The sequence below is a fragment of the Myodes glareolus genome, chromosome 9 (assembly GCF_982192425.1).
Source record: "Myodes glareolus chromosome 9, mMyoGla1.1, whole genome shotgun sequence".
NCBI classification, from domain to species: Eukaryota; Metazoa; Chordata; class Mammalia; order Rodentia; family Cricetidae; genus Myodes; species Myodes glareolus.
Window position 1 is genome coordinate 63,625,526 of NC_142034.1, and position 23,154 is coordinate 63,648,679.

General features: G+C 45.7%; 1 protein-coding gene across 1 annotated transcript; it reads right to left on the minus strand.

The window, feature by feature from the left end:
* Positions 1-999: 999 nt before the first annotated feature.
* Alkbh5 (alkB homolog 5, RNA demethylase) lies at positions 1,000-21,491 on the minus strand. Its single transcript, XM_085695016.2, has 4 exons — positions 20,278-21,491; positions 12,454-12,534; positions 3,642-3,797; positions 1,000-2,731 (listed from the first exon to the last, which is right to left on the minus strand). The coding sequence occupies exons 1-4, from the start codon at positions 21,048-21,050 to the stop codon at positions 2,554-2,556; spliced, it is 1,188 nt and encodes a 395-aa protein (XP_085551142.2). The 5' UTR covers positions 21,051-21,491; the 3' UTR covers positions 1,000-2,553.
* Positions 21,492-23,154: the final 1,663 nt, after the last annotated feature.

The window sequence follows — 23,154 nt, forward strand, 5'->3', positions numbered from 1 at the left end:
TGTTTCCTCCTCAATGCAACAGGGCTAGAGAAATGGGATGAGTTCCTAGGTGGTTAGGGCTGGTATCAGCTACTGTTGGAGCTACTATTATCTAACCAGGAAGGCTGAGACAGGCAGGGGCTGATGGAACAAAGCTCTTGGCCCAGTGCCATGACTGAACAGGCTAGATTCAAAGAATCAGGTGCAGGACTCTGAGAAACCAGCTTAAGGCTATTACTTCATGCAGATGGGGGCACTATCTAAGTACAGACTGAAACCTCGGAGATCCCTAGGCCAAGAGTCTCTCCCACCCGTTTGCCCCGAGGGCAAGGTGCCAAAGCATGGAGTGGGACCACTTCTGCAAAATCATGGTTGGGATGACATTTGGAGCTTTCCTCAGTTGCACAGATCCATTGCACAGATCATAAAGAGGTCCTGGTCAGTCATTCTATGGGCAGTGAAATGGCTTGACCAAGATTCCACCCAAGTGGCTCAGATCACTGGAGCAGAGCTGGGTAGACAGAAATGGTTGGCAGTGCCTTGGGATCTACATCACTAGGGATCCCAATAGACAAGTCCACTGAGGCCCAGCCTCATCCTCTCCTGTTTTGTCTACCAAGGAAGGTTCCAGTCAGGGAGCTCAAGAACCTGGCTACTGAGTATAAGAATTGTCATGTCATCTACCAGAGTTCCCCTCTCCCCACCCTAGCTCCATTTGTGGCATTTGCACCAGTCTGTAGCCTCTCTACTGGGCCAGGGAGAGGGCGGGCGCAATTTCTAGAATTCAACAAGATGTGTCCCTGGTCACCATGGTTTATGAAGACCACCCTCCTTGAAGGGGTGAGGGCAGTGGGCAAGGGCAAGTCCACCTTTAGCCATGAACCAAGAGGGCCAGTATTAGTGGTCACTGTCAGAGTACTGGGAGGAATAAATTCGATTTCTAAACCCAGTTGGAAGGTTAAGAAAATAAATTAAGGGACAAACCAAGGTCAAGCTTTTTCTTACCACAGCATCAGACAGTTTTTTCAAAATATATTAGATTTGTTTTTTATTGTAGAGCACACACATATTAGGGCAAAGTGCTGCACACACAACTACAAATCATTTTTTGGGGAAAAGAGCGGTAAAAAAACAAAACAAAACAAAAATAAAACAAAAACACTCCAAAACCACAGAAGACCTGCAACTGCTTCAGTTATGCAGTCTCAACTTGAAGGCTCTCTACACTGGCAGAAGAATTCTGACCCCAAAGAAGGACTTCCTGATGCTGGCTGCTGTCCATCTCTGCAGCCACTGAGGCAAGAGGTCAGGCCTCTGTGCACCTCTGGAGTGGTGGTGGCACGGTTGCTCAGGAGACCTGTTTTTGGCAGGCTCAGTCCTTGTCTGGCTGCCAAAGACAATCTTAATGAACCTGTATCAGCAAAACCCTACAGCTTTCCAGGATCTGAGCAGGCAGAAACTGTCAAAGATTTTAACTTTCTATTATTTTCAAAGTTCCTTCCTCAGCACCCATGCCCCTGAGGCAGAGAAAGTACCAACCCAATATGCAGGTCTGACTTCTGGCCTTGGATATAAGCTATACATGGACAAGAGAGGACGGACACACCTTCTTAGATAGATGATATGGGGGGAAAAAGAACCAAGATGGCCAACTGAGGAGAAAAGAAAAGGAGAAAGCCAAGAGACTAATGGGAGGGGAAACACCTCAGAACAAAAGAAACAAAGCCTTATCACACACCCCAAGTTCCCATAACCCAAACGCTAGACTGGAAGCAAATCAGTTCCTCTAGCTAGAAACAATTCCTACAAATGACCCACTGCAGCAAGTCTAACTGTCCCATACAACCACACACATATGCCTAAAAGGAGCAACCCAGCAAACAGGTATGCTCTTGGCAAGAGGTCAGGACCACTGTGCTAGTCTCTTGACCACCTAGGATTGGTGGGCAGAGCAAGCTGGAGGGCATGCAGGAAGCCTGGGGACTCAGAAATGGGATGGCAGGGGCTGGTACTGTTTAAGCCCCATATCCAGCCAAGCTGAACAGTGGAGAAAACAGGGTATTTGCATGAGCTTCCAGAACCTGGACAGTAGGTGAGATGTAGGGGCAGCAGGCCCAATGCAGGACCTGTCTGGCTCCAAGAGACCTCATCCAAGCATGAGCATCAGTGGAAGAAAAGGGCTGGCAAAAGAATCACCTTTGTTTAAAACACTGCAAAGATTTACATGTAAAGCCCAAACAAGAATTCCTTAACCAAAACATTTTGTGTGTTTAAATAAACCTAGTCTGACACATTTCCACTTGAAGACAGCTGTCCCTACTGTCTTGACTGGCTACTCTGGTATGAGTGTTCCCCTACAGAAGCTAACAGCCTTTTCCATCAAGGAGAAAAGCCAAGAACATAAGAACCCAGGTCTTGTGCCAATTCTGTTCTTTAGCCTTAATAGGCAACAAAGCAAGGAAAACGTATATAGGACCAAAATAACAAACAACAAAGAAAAAAAAAACACTCAAACAAAACAGAAGATGGGGCAGCTACAACAGGATTAGCCAGAGTTCCAGGTGGGCACAGGCCTCAGTGTCTCCGCATCTTCACCTTGCGGGTGGGGCTGCCGGCTGCCTCTGGGCAATCTTCTGATGACTCATAGGACTTGCGCCAATAGTTCTCAGAGCTAAAGCTACCCCTCCGTCGGTGTGTGGGCAGAAGCACAGACCGCCGGTTTTCTTCCTTGTCCATCTCCAGGATCCGGGGTCTGCAAACAACGAGAACAAGCTGTTACCTGAGAAGTCAGGAGTGGTCTAGTCTTGCCACCATTGAAGGGGACTCAGAAGGCCCCCATCCTTGGATTGGGTTACTCTTCTCAGTAGATCTGAATCCAGATGCACTAACAGTATTGGGGCCTGGCCACGAAGTGATAGCGGCCAGTCCTTTTCTTGGGAATGTCTCTTAGTCACCTTGTAGTATATGCTTATTTCTGACTTTGGTGTTCAGTAACCTGCCAGGTCTGCTGGACTAGGCTTTTATTACCTCAGGTTCAACCCCTGCAGGGTCCTGCCATGTACCTCTACTTTCTACTCTCCTGTTTATAATCATCCCTGCAAACCCTGCAATCCCCTGTCTCTGAAGCCAACATGCTCTTTTATGCCTCAAAACTTCAGCTTTTACAGATCTTCTTTCCTACAAGACAAGCCCTTCACACAGCTTTCTCATCCTTCTGGTGTCTTTTTATTTTGTTTTGTTTGAGGAAGAGTTTCTCTGTGTAGCCTTAGCTGTCCTGGAACTTACTCTGTAGACCAGTTTGGCCTCAAACTCAGAAATCTGCTGGCCTTTGCCTCCTGAGTGCTGGGATTAAAGGTGTGTGCCACTACCGTCCAGCCCCTTATGGTGTCATTTTAAACATTACCCTTTCAGAAACCCTCTCCAAGAGATCCCTAGTTCACTTCTAAGTGCCAAGATGTTCTCTTAACACCTAAGTATAAACCTATAAATGAGTGTGCCAAGATGGAACTGAACAAGGCCAGAACTTCTGCTAAATCCCTTCTTCTAAGGCATTTATGTACTAAAGGACAAGGCTTTGAAGGAATGGACAACCTCAGGCTCTTAACCAGCCTTGAGGTAGACCATCAGCTTCATTGTTGGCCTCTATTGAGGGTTCTAAGTACCTGTGGGCCGCATCAGGGTCTGCCTTGCGGTGGGACCTTTTGGGTTTCAGCGCAGGGTCTCTGCTGTTTCCTGACAGGCGATCTGAAGCATAGTTGGGTGGCAATGTGGAGCTGCTCAGGGATTTTGTTTCCAAACGCGGTGCATCTAATCTTGTCCTGCAAAGGAAACATACACAGGATCTCAAAAGCTCCTCTGGTAATAAGTCCCATCAAAAAAGATCTCCAGCGAAGACTGGATTGGCCTGCAAACCAGAAGTCTGTGTTCTGTGCCTTGATCTCTTTGTGGTTCAACTAGATATTGGTCTAGTGACTTCCAGAGAATCTTTCTCACTTTCAGGTCTAGAAGTGGAGAAAGGGAATAACCTGTCTGGATACCTCCAATGTGTGCTATGCCTGCAGACAGATCTCAGGGCACTCTCTGATGGAGAATCATTGTCAGCCACTGATCTTTAAGGGGTGGGATCAGGTAAAGGTGTGAGAAAAATACCCAAAGTTCTTCTCTGTGGTTCCTGCGATACGCAGCTGAGCTTGAGACTTCTCATTCCTGTTTTGTGAGCCTGCCCCTTATAAAAAAGAAAAATATAATAGGTCTATCTTTTAACTGGTCTAGTTTTTTCTCTATCCTAGATAATTCAACAACTCTCAGCCACAGAAGGCAGCACTGCAGTCAGATTTGCAGTTTCTCTAGGAGCATCTACCCAACCCTCCAGTGGATTGTGGTACCAGAACAGATGCCCTCATCCCTAGAGAAGAGCTAGAGAAAAGGAGACCCACCACCTAAGTTTCTCAAAGACACAGGGTCTTCATGAAAGTTAAGTGGTAGAGCCTTGAAATGGAGAAAAGTCTAGCCTACTCTACACTCCCAGCACATCCACTCAGCAGTGGCTCTTTGGGGAATGTTAAAGAAGCAGAGACCAAAAGGGTTTCTGTTTACTTAGTAACAACACATAATAATATTTAACAAATATTAGTATATATTCATGAGATAATATGTATTATATAATAAGTAATATTTATATTTTTATTATGTATATGAATGTGTTGTGGGGGTATCTACAGGTGTCCACGGAGACCAGAGAAGTTAGATCCCAGCAAGGTGTCCAAGGCAGAGAGGCAGTGTTCATTGCGGTGGAGCAGAGTTGCCTGGGGGGGGGGGATAGCACAATACTGGGAGAGAGGGAAGCAGTCCACATTCACCATGCTCCAGAAGTGGCAAGGGTCTCTGTGGGGGCAATAGCTAAGCATGGTCAAGGCGAGGGAAACCAAAATCTAGCCACTCATACTCTCCCGAGGAACGGGGCAGAGCACATCTACCACACCCACCCTCTGTTTATCCACACGCTAACTAGGGTGGGGTCCCCTGCAGGCATCTGGCTCCAATGGTAAAGTAAGCCACTGTACTCAGGCTCCTACAACATGTCATATGTGAATCCCACACCCATCGCTCTCAGTGGCTTCCTATAGCCATTCAGGTTTGTATCAATCTCCAACTCATTTCTAATCTGTTCCAGCATAACGGATGCCTCAGAGCTTGTGTTCCCTCTTTTTGTTGTACAATGAATGGAACTAGGGTCTCAGACATGCTAAGCAAGCCTCTAGCATGGAACTACATTCCTAGCCCAAAGAGCATCTTTGGTCAAATTACCTCAGACCCTGAGACTGAGACTGAGACACTTCTGTCCTTGGATGAGGCCAAACTTTTTGAGTATGTCATGCGCATCTCAATAAAGACTCTCTCAAATTGCCCCTCCCCTGTGAGCATTCAGTGACTAACTTCCTCAAAAGACACACAGATAAAGAGATCACTCAGGAGTGACCTGAGAGGTCAGATGGCTGTCAGATATGGTCACTGGATGCAGACACAAACACAGACATGGTCATGGTAAATTGGTACTTCCCGATTATAGACAGTGGAAAACAGAAAGGACACCATTAGAAACAGACCAGAAGAAGCTTGGTGCACGAGGGCTGAGGGATCCACCGGCTCAGGAGACTTGGAGATATACAGGCAGCTTTACAAACAGTTATCACTTTCACAAGAATGTTATCAAAAGAGTTCAAATGGAGATTTGCTGTGTTATGGTAGCTGCAGGAGCTGGATATTTCCTGACTTCCAAGAATGACAAAGGGCATCACTGAAGACAGCACCTGGAATTACCTTGTGACTTTGCTCTCATTCTAGCATCCTTAGCTGTTATGTTTGTCCTTGAAAGAATATTATATGATTTAATAAAGTAAGGAAAAAAAAAGGTCACTTGGGCCAGGTATAGTTCAGTGGTAAAGCATTAGTCCACTCATAAAACAAACCAAATTTACTAACAATATTCCTAGCACTAGCACATAGCCCAGAACATACTAAGCTACCACTTGGCAAATGGATTTCTAGCTGTTTCTTCCCTAGTATTTCAGAACATTCTTAAGACCCACTTTATCAAAAGTGGCATATTTATACTGCCATCTCACTTCTGCTTCACCTAGTCCAACAGACAGTGCCATCTAGGTAATTCAAGTACTGCAGACAGACCCAGTGCAGTCCTAAAAACCTAGAGGCCACCAAGGCCTGAAAAGCTACCCTGCAAGCCATCTCCTGAGGCACTAATGCTGATCTAAGCTCCTCCTTCACTCCTCCATCTGCACCAGTTAGTCCCCTATACTTCCTGGCCTTCCAGCCACTGAGAATACCATTTCTGTCTTGCTAGTAGTTTCTAGCTCAGAAGTCAGATATACCAAGCCTTCCCTGATTTTCACACTAAAGTGGATGTAATTAATTTTGATTTTTTTTTCCAGTGGGCACTTAGGGGACATATTCTGTCCTTTTTTATCAGTGTGTCCTCTGCTTTCTGCTGTAATGGCATGCAAACATAGAAAAAACTATGAGTGTCTTACAGTGCCTATGTTAGATGCCTATATATAATAAAAACGTGGTAACTTGCCAGAAATACCTGCTCAAAAATCATCTCAATTGCCAGGTGGTGGACCTGGTGCACACCCTTTAATCCCAGCACTTGGGAGGCAGAGGCAGGCAGATCTCAGTGAGTTCAAAGCCAGCCTGGCCTACAAAGTGAAATCCAGGACAGCCAGGACTGTTACACAGAGAAACACTGTCTCGAAAAACAGAAACAAAAAATAAAAACAAAAAGAACAAGCAACTCACTTCCTGCCTGAACCCCCTTCCAGAGCCATACCTCCTACTCTTATAGTATGTGAGGGAGCATGCCGCAGCAAGTCAGGGGGGAATACTAGGGTGCACACGAGGAAATCATGCAGACACTGGAACTCAGTCTGCAAACTAGGCTGGTCTTGAACTCGGAGATCCACTTGCCTGTTTCCCAAGTGCTGGGATTAAAGGCCTGCACCTCCACCACCCAGTGGATTTTGCTTTTTTTGTTTTTGTTTTTAATTTTATTTTTAATTGAGCAGTGGTGGTGCATGCCTTTAATCCCACCACTCGTAAGACAGAGGCAGAGGGATCTGAGTTCCAGGCCAGCCTGGTCTACAAAAGTGAGTTCCAGGATAGTCAGAGCTACAGAGAAACCTTGTTTCAAAAACCAAAACATTTATTATTATCTGTATGAATTATTTTGCCCGCATATAAGTATGTGCCTAAAGAAACTAGAAGACGAAACTGGAATCACAGATGGTTGTAAGCCACTATCTCGAGTGCTGAGAACAGAAGCCAGTTCCTCTGGAAGAAAGCCAGTGTTTTTAATTGCTGAGCAATCTCTCATAGCCACCCCCACAAAAGATTTGGTTAATTTTTACTATTTATGTTTTTAGTTAGATATGGTGGCATGCATGTTTAATTCCAGAACTTCAGAGGCAGAGGTGGGAGATTCTCTACAACTTGGAGGCCAGCTAAGGCTACACAGTAAGACTATCTCAAAACAAGTGTTTGTGTACACATACATGTCTGTACCTGCATGTATAAGACCATGGAGGCCATAAATATGTGTTGGAAGCACTGAAGCAATTATGAGCTGCTCAGTATGGATCTAGGAATTTAATTTAGTTCCTCTGGAATAGCCAAGTGATCTTAACTACTAAACTTATTTTGAACCAAACATACACCACCCCAGTGATTCATGGGCAGGGACATGGATGAAGGTAGGACCTTGAGTACTCCACTGTGCAAACCACCAACAAACCAGAAGGCCTGGGTTCAAGACCTTACTCAACTATGTACTGTGACCACAAACATAATATGGTTTGTAGTTTGAGGATTTTACTCCCAAGCAAACTCAAAAGGTCACTTCAAAGGAGCCACATTTTGTTCAACCAGCAAGCACATGGCAGCTATCCATCCACTTCACTCCGTGAGATCCTTGAAAAACATCTTGCCAGCTCTTACTGTTTGAGCTGGTGTCAGAGCTACCAGGGGTCCATACAATCTTTACCTGAACTTCAACAAGACTGACTCTACCCCGGACTAAAAGGAACAGGGCAGATTCAACGTCCAGAATCTACTCACTAGAACTTGGTCTCACCAAAAGACATTACAAGGTCTCTGGGTAGTATCTAGATGTCCAAGTCAGGGTGATGCTTAGTTCATCCTTTTTTACAAGACAAGTCCCAACAGATTTTCTAAAACTAGTCATTGGCAGTTCAAATTATTTTTCACTCATCAACTAATGTCTCATTTGGCCTGGGTAGCAAACTAGGCCCTGGACACCCCTCTACTACCCTTGAATATCAATTTGGAAATTCACAATTGACATAATGTAGGCTGTGACAGCTTAAAAGAGGGGTGGCATGCTGAAGGGCTACAGGTGGGTGTCCTGAATGTCAAATGGTCAGCACCAGGGCCATGAAGGATAGCTAGGTTGACCCATGTTTACATGTAGGAAATTTTAGAGTGATGTGGGCCAAAACAAGAACACGTTATAAAGAGAGGTCTTTCCAACAAAAGTCATATCCTGTCACAGAACCAGGTCATAGTTCATCAACTATATTGGAGATGTAGATACTTTAAGGTAGAATAAGATAAATGGAAGAACCTCAAGAGACAACTAGGGTAAGTACTTTAGAAAGACATCTAAACCGGGCGTGATGGCACACGCTTTTAATCCCAACACTGGGGAGGCAGAGGCAGGCGGATCTCTGTAAGTCAGAGATCCGCCTGCTCTACAGAGTGAGTTCCAGGATAGTCAGGGCTGTTACACAAGAGAAACCTTGTCTGGAAAAATACAGACAGACATCTATGCCAATCCTTAGACTACCCTGGGTTGACTGATGATGTTCACTATCACAGTACACATTGTATAGCATATAGTATATACCTTTGATACATGATAAAAACAGCACTTTGTTTCTGTGAGTTTTTTTTTTTCAAAAATATAAGCCTTGTCCAAGTATAAGAAAAAACAAGAAAATCCCACTGCAACATTCTTTTGCTTGTTTTTCAAGACAGAATTTTTCTGTGTAACAGTCTTAGCTGTCCTGGAATTCACTTTGTAGACCAGGCTGGCCTTGAACTCAGAGATCAGTCTTGCCTACTTCTGCCGGGATTAAAGGCATGCACCGTCACACCCAGCTTTGCAACATTCTATAAAATATCCTGTTAATTAAGTCTGAGAAATTATTATAGCTGTGAGGAGTAAAGTAACATGACAACTAGATATAACACAGGATGCACCTTGGATGAGAACAGCAGACATATGAAAAAATTAAGTAAACCTAAGTGTGATGGTTAATCTCAATCGTCATTTTATTGAGATATGGAATCACCTGGGAGATGAGCCTTTGGGCATGGAGGCTTATAGGAGTATCTTGATTGAGTTGGGAAGACCTGCCCATTGTGGGTGGCACCATTCCCTTGGCTGAGATACTAGACTGTATAAAAAAGACAAAAGTGAGCTAAACACAATCATTCATTGCTCTCTGCTTGCTTATTCTATATGAAATGTGATTAGCTACCTAAATCTACCACTAGGGCTTCCCTATCATGAAGGTCCACATCCTGGAACTGCGAGTCGAAATAAATTCTTTCTCTTTTTAAGTTACATTTGTCAGGAAATTTTATTACAGAAACAGGAAAGCTAACTAAGATACTAGGTAAATCTAAAATTATGGATGATGCAGAGATCTCAAATTCCCAGGCATGCTAACAGAGTGCTTTATCACTGGCTACATTTCTAGCCACAACTGATTTCTTTTCTTTTCTTAATATATTATATACTAGTCAAGTACAGTAGTGAGAACAGGGTAGTCAATTATACAATTGTGAACAATTGCTAACAATTGTTGGCTGACTGTGAACAATCAACGAAAGAACTCACTACCTTCGGACCAGCCAGAAACCTGATTTCTTTTCTTTTGTTGTTTGTTTTTAGAGAAAGGGTCTTGGTATACAAACATCTCACTAAATTTAAGATGTCAACAATAAAGGAAATAAAAGACAAGGTACATGGGAACATCTAATATTCTCACAATGTTCTATAAATCAGAAACTATCACAAAACCAGAGTGTATAAAGCTAATTGTTTTCCTTTCTTTCTGAGACAGGGCTTCTCTTTGCACCCCTGGCTGTCCTGGAACGCTCTGTAGACCAGACTAGTCTAGAACTTAAAGAGTGCCTCTGTCTCCTGAGTGCTGATATTAAAGGCATGCACCACCACTGCCCGACTGCTAATTGCTTTTCTAGTTCTACGTGTGGCACTGATTTTTTATTTCTGGTGCTGGATAAACACATGAAAATATAACTCAATAGCTGAAAGTATAATCCAGTATGAAGCTCCACAGTTTCCATTCTGAATACCTACTCTAACTATATATAAGTTCAGTGTCTTGTATAGTCCTTGGGCCTGGAATTACAGATGGTTGTGAGCAGCCATCTAGGTGTTGGGAATCCAAACCTAGTTTTCTGGAAGTGCTCCCAACAAATGAGCTAACTCTCTAGCCTTTTTGAGACAGAGTCTCTCCAGGCTAGTTTTGAACTTACAGAGATCCACCTGCCTCTCTGCTCCACCACACTTGGCTTACCTGTAACATTTTTTTTTAAATATTTATTTATTCATTATATATACAGGGTTATTCCTGCATGTATCCTGCAAGCAAGAAGAGGGCACCAGACCTCATTACAGATGGTTGTGAGCCACCATGTGGTTGCTGGGAATTGAACTCAGGACCCCTGGAAGAGCAGTTAGTGCTCTTAACCACTGAGCCATCTCTCCAGCCCAACATTTTTTTTTAAAAAAAGAAATGGCTTATTTATTTATCTTTTTGATTTATTTATTACATATACAGTGTTATACCTGCATGTATGCCTGTGTGCCAGAAGAGGGCACCAGATCTCATTATAGGTACCTGGGCGGCACCATGTGGTTGCTGGGAATTGAACAGTCAGTGCTCAACCTCTGAGCCATCTCTCCACCCCTATTTTTTTTATTTATTAAGATTTATTTATTATGTATACAACATTCTGTCTCCATGTATGCCTGCATTCCAGAAGAGGGCATTAGATCTCATCATAGATGGTTGTGAGCCACCATGTGGTTGCTGGGAATTGAACTTCAGGACCTCTGGAAGAGCAGCCAGTGCTCTTAACCTCTGAGCCATCTCTCTAGCCCCCCTGTAACATTTTTTAAAATAACAAAATATTTAAGATTTAAAAAGACCTCACTTAAATTTTAAAGGAGGAAGAAAAGGACAAACACTGTCTACCTCACCAAGCGTAATTGTAGTCTGCACTCTAGACATGCTTTGCTCGTTTTTACACTTCCAAGACAGAGGCTGGGGGACCTCAAGAGTCTGAGACCAGCCTGATCTTCGTAGTGAATTTCAGGCCAGCCAGGGCAACACTACTGCATGACTCATCTAAAACAAAAACAAAACAAAAAACCCAAACAATCTACCCAATACAAAAGCAAGCAAGCAAACAAGCACAAACTAATGTAACCGAGGGTGGCCGAGAGCTCCTCTCCTTCCTCTACTTTCATAGGTGTCAACATTTCAAGAGTGCCTCACTATGCTTGACCAACTTTTCTTTTCTCTCTCTTTTTTTCTTCCCTTTCTCTTATTTATGACAGGTCTGCCTCCAAGTCCTAATCTTCTTGCCTTAGTCTCTCAGAAGCTGGACTACAGTTATTAGTGAGCTACCACACCCAGCTAGGAGAGGGCAGGTTATTAATGTCTGTAGTATGTCCCTAAGGTCCTCTCATTAGAGGGGAAACAGCCACAGTTACAAGCCAGCTAAATACTATAGCCTAACCTATTCTTGTCACCTCTCCTCATTCCTAGCTCCTTCTAGAAGTGAAAGCCTAGGCATTTTTAAAGTAGGCTGCTAAGGCACAGTCTAAAAATAATCATGGAAAGCCCATGTGGTAAGTCAGAATGGGTGTGACTGTGTGTGTAAGGGTGCGAGGGTTTAGGAAAGTTTTCTCCAAATCTTATTTCAAGCAAGACTATGCCCGAAGGACTAGGGCTAACTCAAGATTAAGAGCATGCACTATTTTTGCAGAGAACCCGAGTTTGGTTCTTAGCATCCATGTCTGGTGGCTCACAACTACCTGGAACTCTAGAATCAGGGAGCCTGACTCCCTCTTCTGAACTCCACAGACATTTACAAACCATATGCACACGCCCACACACTGATAACACACATACATATATATAATTAAAAATAAATCCTTAAAAGAAAAAGTGTGCCAATAAATACCAGGAACATTTCTATACATACTGAACTCCCTAAACAGTCTGTGTCTTTCTGCTCTCCTAGATTACACAATGGTATGCAAGAAGTAGAGAGGTTAAGGTCCAAGAGGATTCAGACGGGCCTGTAGTTAAGGCAGAGGACGACAGACATGAAGGTACTTACTTCCTGAGAATGATGACCGCTCGGCGTTCTTTAATGTCCTGAGGCCGTATGCAGTGAGTGATTTCATCAGCAGCGTACCCACTAGGAAGAAACAGAACATGTCACCAGTAAGAGAGCAGACAGACAACCAAAGCTCATGGGGGACAGGAATAGGACCAAATCTCATGGCTGCCCTCTGCCTATTGAGAAATTTAAGAATCTACATGGAATGAAAATATGTTTAAGCTCTAAGAAGTGCCTGCCTAGAAACCACTAAAGGAAAACCTGGCACAGAAGATTCACTGGTCACTTAAGACAAAGTCTGAAGCAGGACTCTCCTAGCATACTACAATCCTTTTCGTTTGCAGCTCTTCAGGCTAGGGTGTAGTTCAGAGGTAAAGCATTTACTTGGCATATGTGAGGCTCTGAGTTTGATCCCCAGCACTAAAATATAAAAACAAAGGAACTCTGGAGGCAATTGGAGTGAAGGTGAGAGTCCTTGGTGAAGACAGAAAACTGCCGCCAGACATGTAAAGAGGAATCCAAGGCAGCCACTGACAGCACAGAAATATAGGGACCACTAAGGCCCAACACAGAACTTTCCTACTTGGGGAAAAAACTTTCAAAAGCCTCTGGGGAGATCCAAAATTTTGAAGACAGCTATGTTTGGGATATTTTATGAATTTCCGTCATGATGAAAATTCCACTTAAAGGCTAACAAATGTGGCTAGATGACTATTCTCAGCTGGCATCCCTGTGATTTGAGTTCCAGGAATAACTCTGATTATGAGCCCCTCACACATTCTCAGTGAGCACCCTAAGAGATACTTCCACTCCAAGCCACTCCACTGAGCTGCAGAGATCAACACTGCCAAACACCTGCCCAGCCTGGTACCAGGCCTGATAGAAAAGCTTGCCTTCAAGCTTTCCCCTTTAGGCTCCTAGCTGCTCCTGGGTCATATACCTTTTGTTTGCTTTGTTTTCGTTTTTTTCCAAGACTGTGTGTAGCCCTGGCTGTCCTTGAATTCACAGAGATTCCCCTGCCAAGAACTTTGTAGTCCAGGCTGGTCCCAAACCCACACCAATACTCCTACCTCAGTCTCTTGAATGTTGAGATTTCAGGTGTGAGCCATGTTATTATCATTGTATATTAACGACTACAAACTGGGCTGCAAGGTAGTTTTACATATTATATAAACACAGATCTTCTCAAAACAGCTAAGTCTAACGGCATATCTCAAAGGTCTGAATCTGTAGTGCTAGCTACATGCAAGGGTTCCTGATGTCTAACAAATATTGTTTGAATTGGTTATTATAAATATGACCTAGGGTCCCGACTTCTTATTTCTAATAGAAAATCACTTCTCTTAAAGCAGTGGGAACAAATCCAGATTGTTTGCCAAAGCTTGACTGCTTCCATGTTCCCTGCCCCATCCTCCAAAGGGCTATAAAACAAACAAGCCATGCCCAGTTCCTGCCCTGAGCCAGGGAGCACTATACAGAACCACAGAAGTGACTTTGACATATCAACCCTCCACTCTCTATATATGACCCTATATTTTTTTTCCTCTAGGAGAGGGAACTCAAAGAAGTCTTTCTTTTCTTTCTTACTTTTTTTTTTTTTGGTTTTTTTGAGACCGAACTGAAGTCCACCTGCCTCTGCCTCCCGAGTGCTAGGATTAAAAGTGTGCACCACTACCACCTGGCCAGAACTCAAAGTTTTAACAGGAGTTTTCTTGGTGAATTTAAGCAGAAAACGCCCAGTCAAGACCACAAAAGTGTCTTTTTTACTACTAAGAACCCTACTTGCTACAGGCGACACTGAAAACCTCACTCTGCCAGACTGAAATGTAAAATGCCCTGGGTTCAGTTCTACTCTTGATGTGAAGTGAAGTTCAATGGTTGCCTACTCCTGTTTTCACAGGAAAAGTAAGAGGAGGAATACCTTATGCTATCCAGCTGGTCTCTGTCTGGGCTGACCCCATGCCCAGCAACAATGCTTATTATGCCATCTATAACCATCAATTGACAAGACCTAGCTCTGTCACTCACTAGTCCATCTATCTCCTCTCTCCTGGTAAAATTTCCCTAAGCCTCTATCCCAACTGATTTCCTCCACACTACCCAACCACACTATCCCATGACTCTACTATATTTGGAACAGAAATTGTGTTTTCCTTCTAAGACAATACTTTGTTCAAAGGTCTTACTCAACTCTGCACGGTGGACAAAAAATTAAATGTGTGTTAATATTCCATACCAAAACAATCTATCACTTTGAAGCCTCTAATTTTTTTTTCTTCAAGACAGTGTTTCTCGGGGCTGGAGAGATGGCTCAGGGGTTAAGAGCATTGCCTGCTCTTCCAAAGGTCCTGAGTTCAATTCCCAGCAACCACATGGTGGCTCACAACCATCTGTAATGGGGTCTAGTGCCCTCTTCTGGCCTGCAGACATACACGCGGACAGAATATTGTATACATAATAAATAAAATAAATAAATAAATATTTAAAAAATAAAAAAAAAGACAGTGTTTCTCTATATACCCTTGGCTATACTGGAACCCACTCTGTAGACCAGGCTGGCCTCGAACTCAGAGATCCACCTGCCGCTGTCTCCCAAGTCTGGGATTAAAGGTGTGCGCCACCACCATCAGCCTTGAGCCTCTATTTTAAGATCATCAAAACAGATTGCAACAAGCCTTTCCTTAGAGGGCTGTACACAAATGAGTCTGAAAAAAAAAATATCACCAAGGAAATGTACAGGACTATGTATGTCTCTTCTGTGGACAGCCTTAGAGATGGAGTTGCTAAGGCTCATTTCCAAGATAGTTATCATTCTCAATTGTTCCATGTCCTGCCTAGGCCAGGGCGGACCAAAAATTAATGAACTGAACGAGGTCACAGCCTAATGTTAACCTCCCTTTGATGGGCTACTTTCCTTAGGCAGTCCCCTTGAGTCTGCCTCATCACTGACAGGTTTGCAGGTAAAGAAAGCTGAGGGCTGGTATTGGGGCAGGACTGTGAACTCAAGATTCCAGGAGAAGAAATGGTTTAACTTTAAAGAAGTCTTGGGATTTTTGGACATAGATATATCCCAATTATGCACATAACAAAATACTGACAGCAGTTAATCTCTTGAGACATTTTTAACTAAACTTCAAGAACTCAGTCATATTACAGAGATTCAATCTTTTCAGATAATTCTAAAGCATCACTGGCTTTCTTTTCAGTATAAGAGAAAAAAAGGACCACTAAGTAATTTGTCCATGGCTGGTGTGTACACACCTCCCAGCATTCACACTCAGGAATTTCATTGTATACACAGGTCGTTCCAGGGCTACACAGTGAAACCCCATCTCAAAAAAATTTTTGCTTATGTTCAAACAGTTAAAATAGCAATGCTGAAACTTCCAATTTTGCATAACCTTTTGTTTTTGGTAGCTGAATATGTTAAGTAAATTACAAGTGAGAGCAGAAAATCTCATCTGCGTTCCTTGGTAACGAGGTTTAATTTGTCATGGGGACTTGCTGGCCTCAAAGAATATGAGAATAAGTACCAATCCTATGAGACAGGGAAGGTTATATCGTACTGAGTGTTGCACACTAACTGCTCAGGCTAAAATGGCCAGCCACTCAATTCTGAGATTTTTGTGGCCTGTTTATTCTTTGCTTATTCTGAGTTTCCTGTTTGAGATGACAGCTCCCAGCTAGCTGTTTCTCCTTTGCTACATTCTGCCTTGTCAGGCCTGGCAACACAAAGGGAAGACAATTTCAACAACCAACAGCCTTTCCAGAGAGTGTATAGCTCTGAAACGGGAAAATTTCAAACAAGGGGCAAGTGAGATGGCTCAGTGGACAATGGTTCTTTCTGCCAAGTCTGATTACCTTAGTCTAATACTGGGGACCCACGGGGAAAGAAACAACTCCAAGTTGTCCTCTGATGCATCATAAGCACACAAGCACACACACAAATGGACATAACGAAAAAGCAATCCAAAAAGAGTGGCAGTCCAGGACTTTCCCAAACTCTTTTAAGCCACAAAGCTAAATTCTGCTTTCAATCAGCCAAGTGAGGTCAGTTATTAGACCCAAACTTACAGGGATGCTTGATTGCTGCCCCGCCCCAATGCTATTAACCAGAAGAGTCAAAGACTAAGCTCTCCAGTACACAATGGATGGCGAGGTGAAGCAGTGAACCTAGACTGGTGGCCATGACCCAAGTCTCTGGAAAGGACTACAAAGCAGTGATTAAACAGTTCACAAGCAGTTAGCTTTCCAAGTGATTATTCTAACTAAAACAACTGGAGTCTGTTTTTTAAAATCTCTTTTATTTTAAAAATCACCTTATAAAGTAATGTATATATTGCTTTATTTGTGCATGTATGTGGGCGCACATGCACATAGGAGGCCAGAGGTCAACTTCAGGTGCCATTCCTCAAGCATCATTTACCTTGCTTTTTTTGAGACAGGGTGTCTCACTGGCTAAGGCTAGATTGGGTGGCTAGTGAGTCCTGTCTCCACTTCTCTGGCCCTGGGATTACAAGTATGGGCCATCACACCTGGCCTTAAAGAAAGGAAAAAAAGGGGTGGGTAAATTCTAGGGAACCAAACTTAGGTCCTTATGCATCTAAGCACTAAAGTTCAGCTCACCAACTGAACTATTACCTCCAGTTTTGGGGTCTGTTTAAACCTGCCCTATTCACTTTACATAGTCAGGACAAAGAATGTGGAATGAACAGACAGGAAGGTTAACAGATCTCTAGAGAACAACATAAGAAAGGGACCCCCTTCCATGCCCAAACTGGGAAGGTTACCAACAGTCAAAACCTGCCAGTTGGGTTTGGAGAGGAATGTAAAACACTTCCGGAATGGTCTGTGAAGCCTTGCTCTAATAAAAATGCAGGTTTAGACATCGGAGTCAAATGTCTGCCACTAATCAAAATATGTGTTTAACATCAATAAACAATTTTGCATGGTGCCTTTGCCAAATACAGACAAGTGAAAAGGGGGCATCTTTTTTGCCACTAACAGTGAAAGCAGCAACTGTTAGATTGCTAGAATCCATCTACATCTACATTCATCTATCTGTTTTCATCTAACCTACAGCTTTAACACTCTCACCTCTCAAAGTGAACCCACCAGGAAACATGGAAAAAGCATTTGATGATGGGCATTACTAACAAGCAGGTGCTCATTTAACTGCAAACCAAGCAAGCAGAGAGTATGTGGGCAGGTCCTTGATTTAAATTAGCAGGTGTGTCCAGAACCCTAGAACAATAGTTCTCATGTGGGGATGAAGCTGTTCTGCAACCCTCACCTGCTGGGACACCTGTCCATGTCTGGAGATGATTTTTTTTATTGTCCTAAAAAGTGTCATTAGTGTCTAGCAGATAAAAGACCAGGGATGCTCCTATCCATTCCCCTCCACTGCATAAACAGCTCTCACCCAGAAAAGAACTTACAAGCTCCAAATATCAACAATAGTTGAGAAACTACTGTTATTACCAGGATAACCCCTACCAGAGTGGAATGCCACCTGCCTCACAGCAACAATGCTTACCAATGACTACGCTCACCATGTGATTCTACCACTCTCGCTAATTTCTAGTCATTCTTTAGTTCCAGCTTCCTCCCTCCCAAGAACTCCCGATATCTCACCATGAGTAAAATGCCCCCTCAACATGCTTCTTTAATTATCATTCTGGATTTTGATGATCCACCTAATCTAAAGCCTCTACTGAGAATGAACTATGTGAAGACTAGAGCCACGGTTCAAGATTCACCAATTCCCTAGCACCTTTCCCAACCAGAACAGGGGTTCATTCCAGTGCCTATCTCGTGTCATGCTATTAGATACCAAATCACCACATTTAACTAAAAGACTTCAAAAGTTGGCACCATCTCTGTTATACAGCTAAGAAAGTCAGCTCTGAGAAGATACCTACAGGAGCCCAAAGAAAGCTAGCCATAATGGCTCACTTCTACAAACCTAACACTCTGAAAGCAGAGGCAGTAATAGTGCTGAGTTGGGAGGCCAGCTTAGGCTACAGGGTGAGACTCTGCCTCAAAAATAAATAAATAAACCCACAAAGTAAGCTGGATTCAAAGCCTGGGGCAGCACTTTTCAGGACATGCTGCGCCTCCCACACTAACCCTTGGAGCCAAATCTGAATCCCCAAAGGGTTGGAAGGGACTGGGAAAGTTTTAGGACTTTACTATTACAAAGCAAAGACAATTTTCCTGCTGATGCAATTTTGTTAATCACTAACAGACCTGAACATTAAGAATTGTAAGTTCTGCTTTTGAATCTAGTGTGCTATGTAGGGGGAGTCTGAAAGTGACTGAAAATTCCCCATCAAGCAGCTAGTCATTGCCAAACTTCTAGACAACCTTAAAGGTGTTATGACCATGAGGAAAATACTCCACTATATAACCAAATAGCCTTTGTGTAAAGTCCGTTCAGTGCCAAGAAACTTCAGCAAGGCAGAACCCCCAATCTTCCTTACACAACAAGCTCCCTGGAAACCCTTTCTTTTGGAAGGTGGGTGGATCTTTTTGAGACAATGTCAAACTTAAGCAGTTCTCTTCCCTCAGCATATAAGTGCTGAGCTTAGAGGCACGCTCTACCAGGCCCAGCTGGAAATCCCTCTTAAAAACATTTAGTCAAGACATCCATCTAGAAGCACCATACACATGTGAAACACTTGGAACAGTTGTAGTCTAGGCCTCATCTTGGGAATTAATAAAGTACATTAGCCAGGCTTACCTTTTTTTACGGCTGGAAGACAGCCCCTGAATAAAATTTCACTTCATATAAATCCCAGCAGTGTTCCAGCAGATGATTTACCCTGCTGGCCGGGGCACTGAGCTAATTCTTAGCAGGATCTGGGGCCCCAACTGGCCAAGAGCCTAAGATGTGGTCACCAAATCACAAGGCCAAACACCAGGTCAACAGACCAGCTGTATTTGGTTTTACTGATCCCAGTAACAGCTATGGCATTTCTACAAAGTACCCACAGAGGCCCAAAACTAAGAGAATTTAAGAGAGTGTTGTACTTTTATTTCTGGCTAAACCACTAAAGTGTTCAACTCCAAGAAAGTCATTTTTTCCCGAGAATGGTGAAATCTGTCTCTCCCTGCCCCCCACCAACCCCTATCAAAAAACTTAAGGACTCTGCCTGCATTTTCTGGTAAGGAATCACTATACTTTGTTCAACCACAAACAACGGAAAACTTTTAGTTAAGTACAGGTTTTCTTTCTTTTTAAGATATGGAAATATCTTAAAGTCCAAATATCTTAAGTCCAAAACCGAAAGCGATCTGCTTAAAGCCACATGGAAAACACGAAGCCTTGAGTTCTTCTATCTCTAGACCTCACAAAAACCCGGCCAGTGTGCATCTGTAATCCCAGCACTTGGGAGGCGGAGGCAGGAGGAGACATTCAAGATCATCCTTCTTGGTGTAGAAAGTTGAAGGCTATCCTGGACTACCAGAGACCACCCCCCCATCTTCAACAACAAAAACAAAATGCAAAACAGGCACCATATATTTGGAAAGCGGAGTTTGACGCTAGCCTTCAGAAAAGCCTCTCAGAATGGGTTTTTTATAGATGAATTCTCAGATAAACTACTGTGACCACTTCAAACCTGCCTGCAGGTACAGAATTCCGTAATGGGCTTATTCCGCTAAGAGTTTTAGACACAAGATTCCTAAGGTCTGCACAAAAAAGGATGAGTCAGAACCACAAAAAGAACCGGCTCCCATCAGCTGCGGCTTCCGGGATCAGGCAGGGTAGGCTTAGGCGGCAGGGTGCAGGGCCAGCCCCTCCTCCCAGGTGTGCGTTACCTGAGCACAGTCACGCTCCCCCTGCGCACCGGCAGAGAAAGCACAGGTTCCGACACCCGGATGGGCTTGAACTGGAACTTGCAGCCGAAGCAAAGGGCCGAGTCGCTAAAGAAAGACACGGACACGATCGGGCGCTCGAAGATGTGGATGGGGTCGACGTGGGAGACGATGCAGCCACCAGGCTGGTAGTCGTTGATGACGGCGCTGTTGACGAAGCCCTCGGGGATTACGCGGTGCTCCACCAGCTTCTGGATCACCAGCTGATGCACCCACTCGGGGATCTCATCGACGTCGCCCGGCGGGTAGAGGCGCTCCTGGCCGGGCCCGCGCTTTTGCAGCTGGGCGCCGTAGGTGTAGCCCTCGCCGAAGAAGTACTTGTTGCGCAGGGGGGCCCGGTCCACGGTGTGCTCGTTGTACAGGCCCTTCTCGGCGCGGGACACCACCTCGTCGATGCGGGCCTCGATCTTGGAGCACTCGTCCTGGCTGAAGAGACGGATCTGCCGGATCCCGCTCTTCACCTTGCGCGCCTCCTCCTCCTTCTGCAACTGCTGCTCCTCGTAGTCACTGCGCTCCGGGTCCGAGTCCTCCTGGTACTTCCGTTTGGTGGCCCCGGACACCGGGTACGGCTCGGCGGCGGCCGCGGCAGCCGCGGCGGCGGCCACGGCGGCGGCTGCAGCGGCCGCGGCCTCCCGGCTGCCAGCCTTGTAGTTGTCCCGGGACGTCATGGATTTGAGCTTCTCACGCAGGTCCGTGTAGCCGCTGGCGGCCGCCATGGCCCCCGCAACTCAACTCTAGGGTCCTCCGGGGCGGCCCGGCATGGCTCTGAGGGGACGCGCCCGGGGGGGCCCGAGAGGGAAGCGGGGGGGGGGTCCCTCAGTGCCAGGCCGCCATGCGTGGCCCAAGGAACCAGAGGGGGGGAGTAGAGGGGCCGGGAAGGGGTCGAACCTCAGCAGCGACCGGTCATGCAGCACAAGCGACAGCGAGGCGTCTTCCTCCTCCACCTTCTCCACGTCCCGAGAAGCAAGGGCGCCGGCAGCGCCTCATGCCGTGGAGGGAGGGCTTCGGCGAAGACTCGGCCAGACTCCGGGTCAGACCCTCAGACGCCCTGCCCGGCCCGCACTTTAAAGCTCTCCTCACGACGTCACCGCCTGCCCGCCCGACCTCCGACAGCGCCGCTCCTTAGCGGGCTTCTCGCAGCGCCTGCGCAATGCCAGCGGCCACGAGACTTCGCGCGCTCTGAGCATGCGCGCCCGTGCGGCCTCCAATCGGCAAAGGTGCCCGCGCAAGCGCACAGGCGGCCCGCTCCTCGTCCGCCGCCCCTCCCCCACCCACCGAAGACTTGGCGAGAAGAGCTCTGGAGCAGCGATTCGCCTTCACGCCGCGCCGCCTCCGGGACCGGAGGACCCCCCGCCCCCGGCTGCGCTGTGCTCGCGGGGCCAACTCTGCCGCGCTGCCGCGTCACGGCATCGTGCGGATGCCCGCAGACGCCTCAGCTTCCAGCGCACAATCCTCGGGAACCACCACAACCCAGTCCGCCCCGTGACCGCCCCCTTTGGCGCTTCCACTTTCTTAATTGGACTGCCGGCCACGCGTTGGGCAAACACAGACTGGAGTTTCCAGAGTCGGTTGGTAAATCGTGCCTGTCAATCAGCCGGTCTCCTTGGCTACTGCGTCCATCACTTAATTAGCTTCGGGCAGAAGCTCGAGGACCCCTGAAGGGTGAATAGGTGGCTGAGTAAGTGCCTGACTAGAGTCCTCGGAGGAGGAAATCCATGTTGACTCCCGTGAAGCTTCGGAAACAGTAGAAAAGTTTTCAGATTGAGGGCTGAAGCGCATTGGATCCAAACTCCGGAGCAAGTCAGGACAGCAACAGAAGCCGGGGGCGCGCACTCGGGGCATCCCATACCCTAGTCCCAGCCGCCATCGCTCCCGGGAGCAGACGTTCCACAAGTCACGTCCCGGAACTGCCCGCCGTGCGCGCAGCCGCGGGCACGCGCGCACGGGCGTATCTTGTCTGTTCTGGGGGTGGATCTTTGGGGCCGTGTTTTAGAGGACGACAAAAGGGCTCACGTCTCACGGGTGCGGGTTTACCACGGATTAGGTCAAATTGGATATTCACTTCAAACATTTGAACAGCGGTGTGTAAAGTGCGCCTGCCATCCCAGCACTGTGGAGACGGACTGGAGAATAGCTCACAAGTTGGAGCTCAGTTTAGGCTATGTAGCGAGGCTCTGTCTCAAAAGCAACCACAACAAACCTAAGCAACAAAAAAGCCTGAAGCAGAGGGCAAAGGCTGAAGAAAGGTGTGGCCATGTTGGAAGCCCCTCCAGTAAACAGGTTTCTGCTCCTGACCTCCCCAAGACGAAATCCAGCCGCTCTGCTTGGTTCCCAGTGCCCTTTCCACGCTGGACTGCCGCCTCTTTGGTACTCCGTCAGATTTTCAGACACTCCTGTCCCTCCTGGCCTTTGCCCATGCTGTCACCTGTAGTGCCTGTCCATCTACCGTGCCTTTCCTTAGGTTCACCTCTTGTCTGGTGTGTAAAACCAGTAACCAGTATGCACCTCAAAAGGTGGTTGTGAGGATAAATTGGATCAGCAGAAGGATTGCTGATAGAGGATCCGGACCTCAGTTTTCTAATCTGTATATGGAGGGTGACAGCAGTATGTGCCGGAAAGTGGGGACAGTGTGGTAACTTGGCAAAGCCTGTGGGGGTGGGAAGCCAGGACACTAGGGATCCAAGTCACCCTCCTTCCCAAGCAGCAGACAAATAAAGGGAAATGGTACAAGCACACTGGGGATTCCTGTAACAGCCGCAGGGACCCAAGTGTTGAAATGAGGGTGGAAGGGCAGCTGCAGGTGGTACGGAGGTGAACCAT

Bases quoted from the DNA above. Each gene is read 5' to 3' on its own strand.
- Alkbh5 (XM_085695016.2), bottom strand. From the start codon at position 21,050: ATGGCGGCCGCCAGCGGCTACACGGACCTGCGTGAGAAGCTCAAATCC. The intron at 12,535-20,277 runs GTAACGCACACC...GTTTCTTCCTAG, and splicing joins GGGAGCGTGACTGTGCTCAG to TGGGTACGCTGCTGATGAAA. The intron at 3,798-12,453 runs GTAAGTACCTTC...TTTCCTTTGCAG, and splicing joins GCGGTCATCATTCTCAGGAA to GACAAGATTAGATGCACCGC.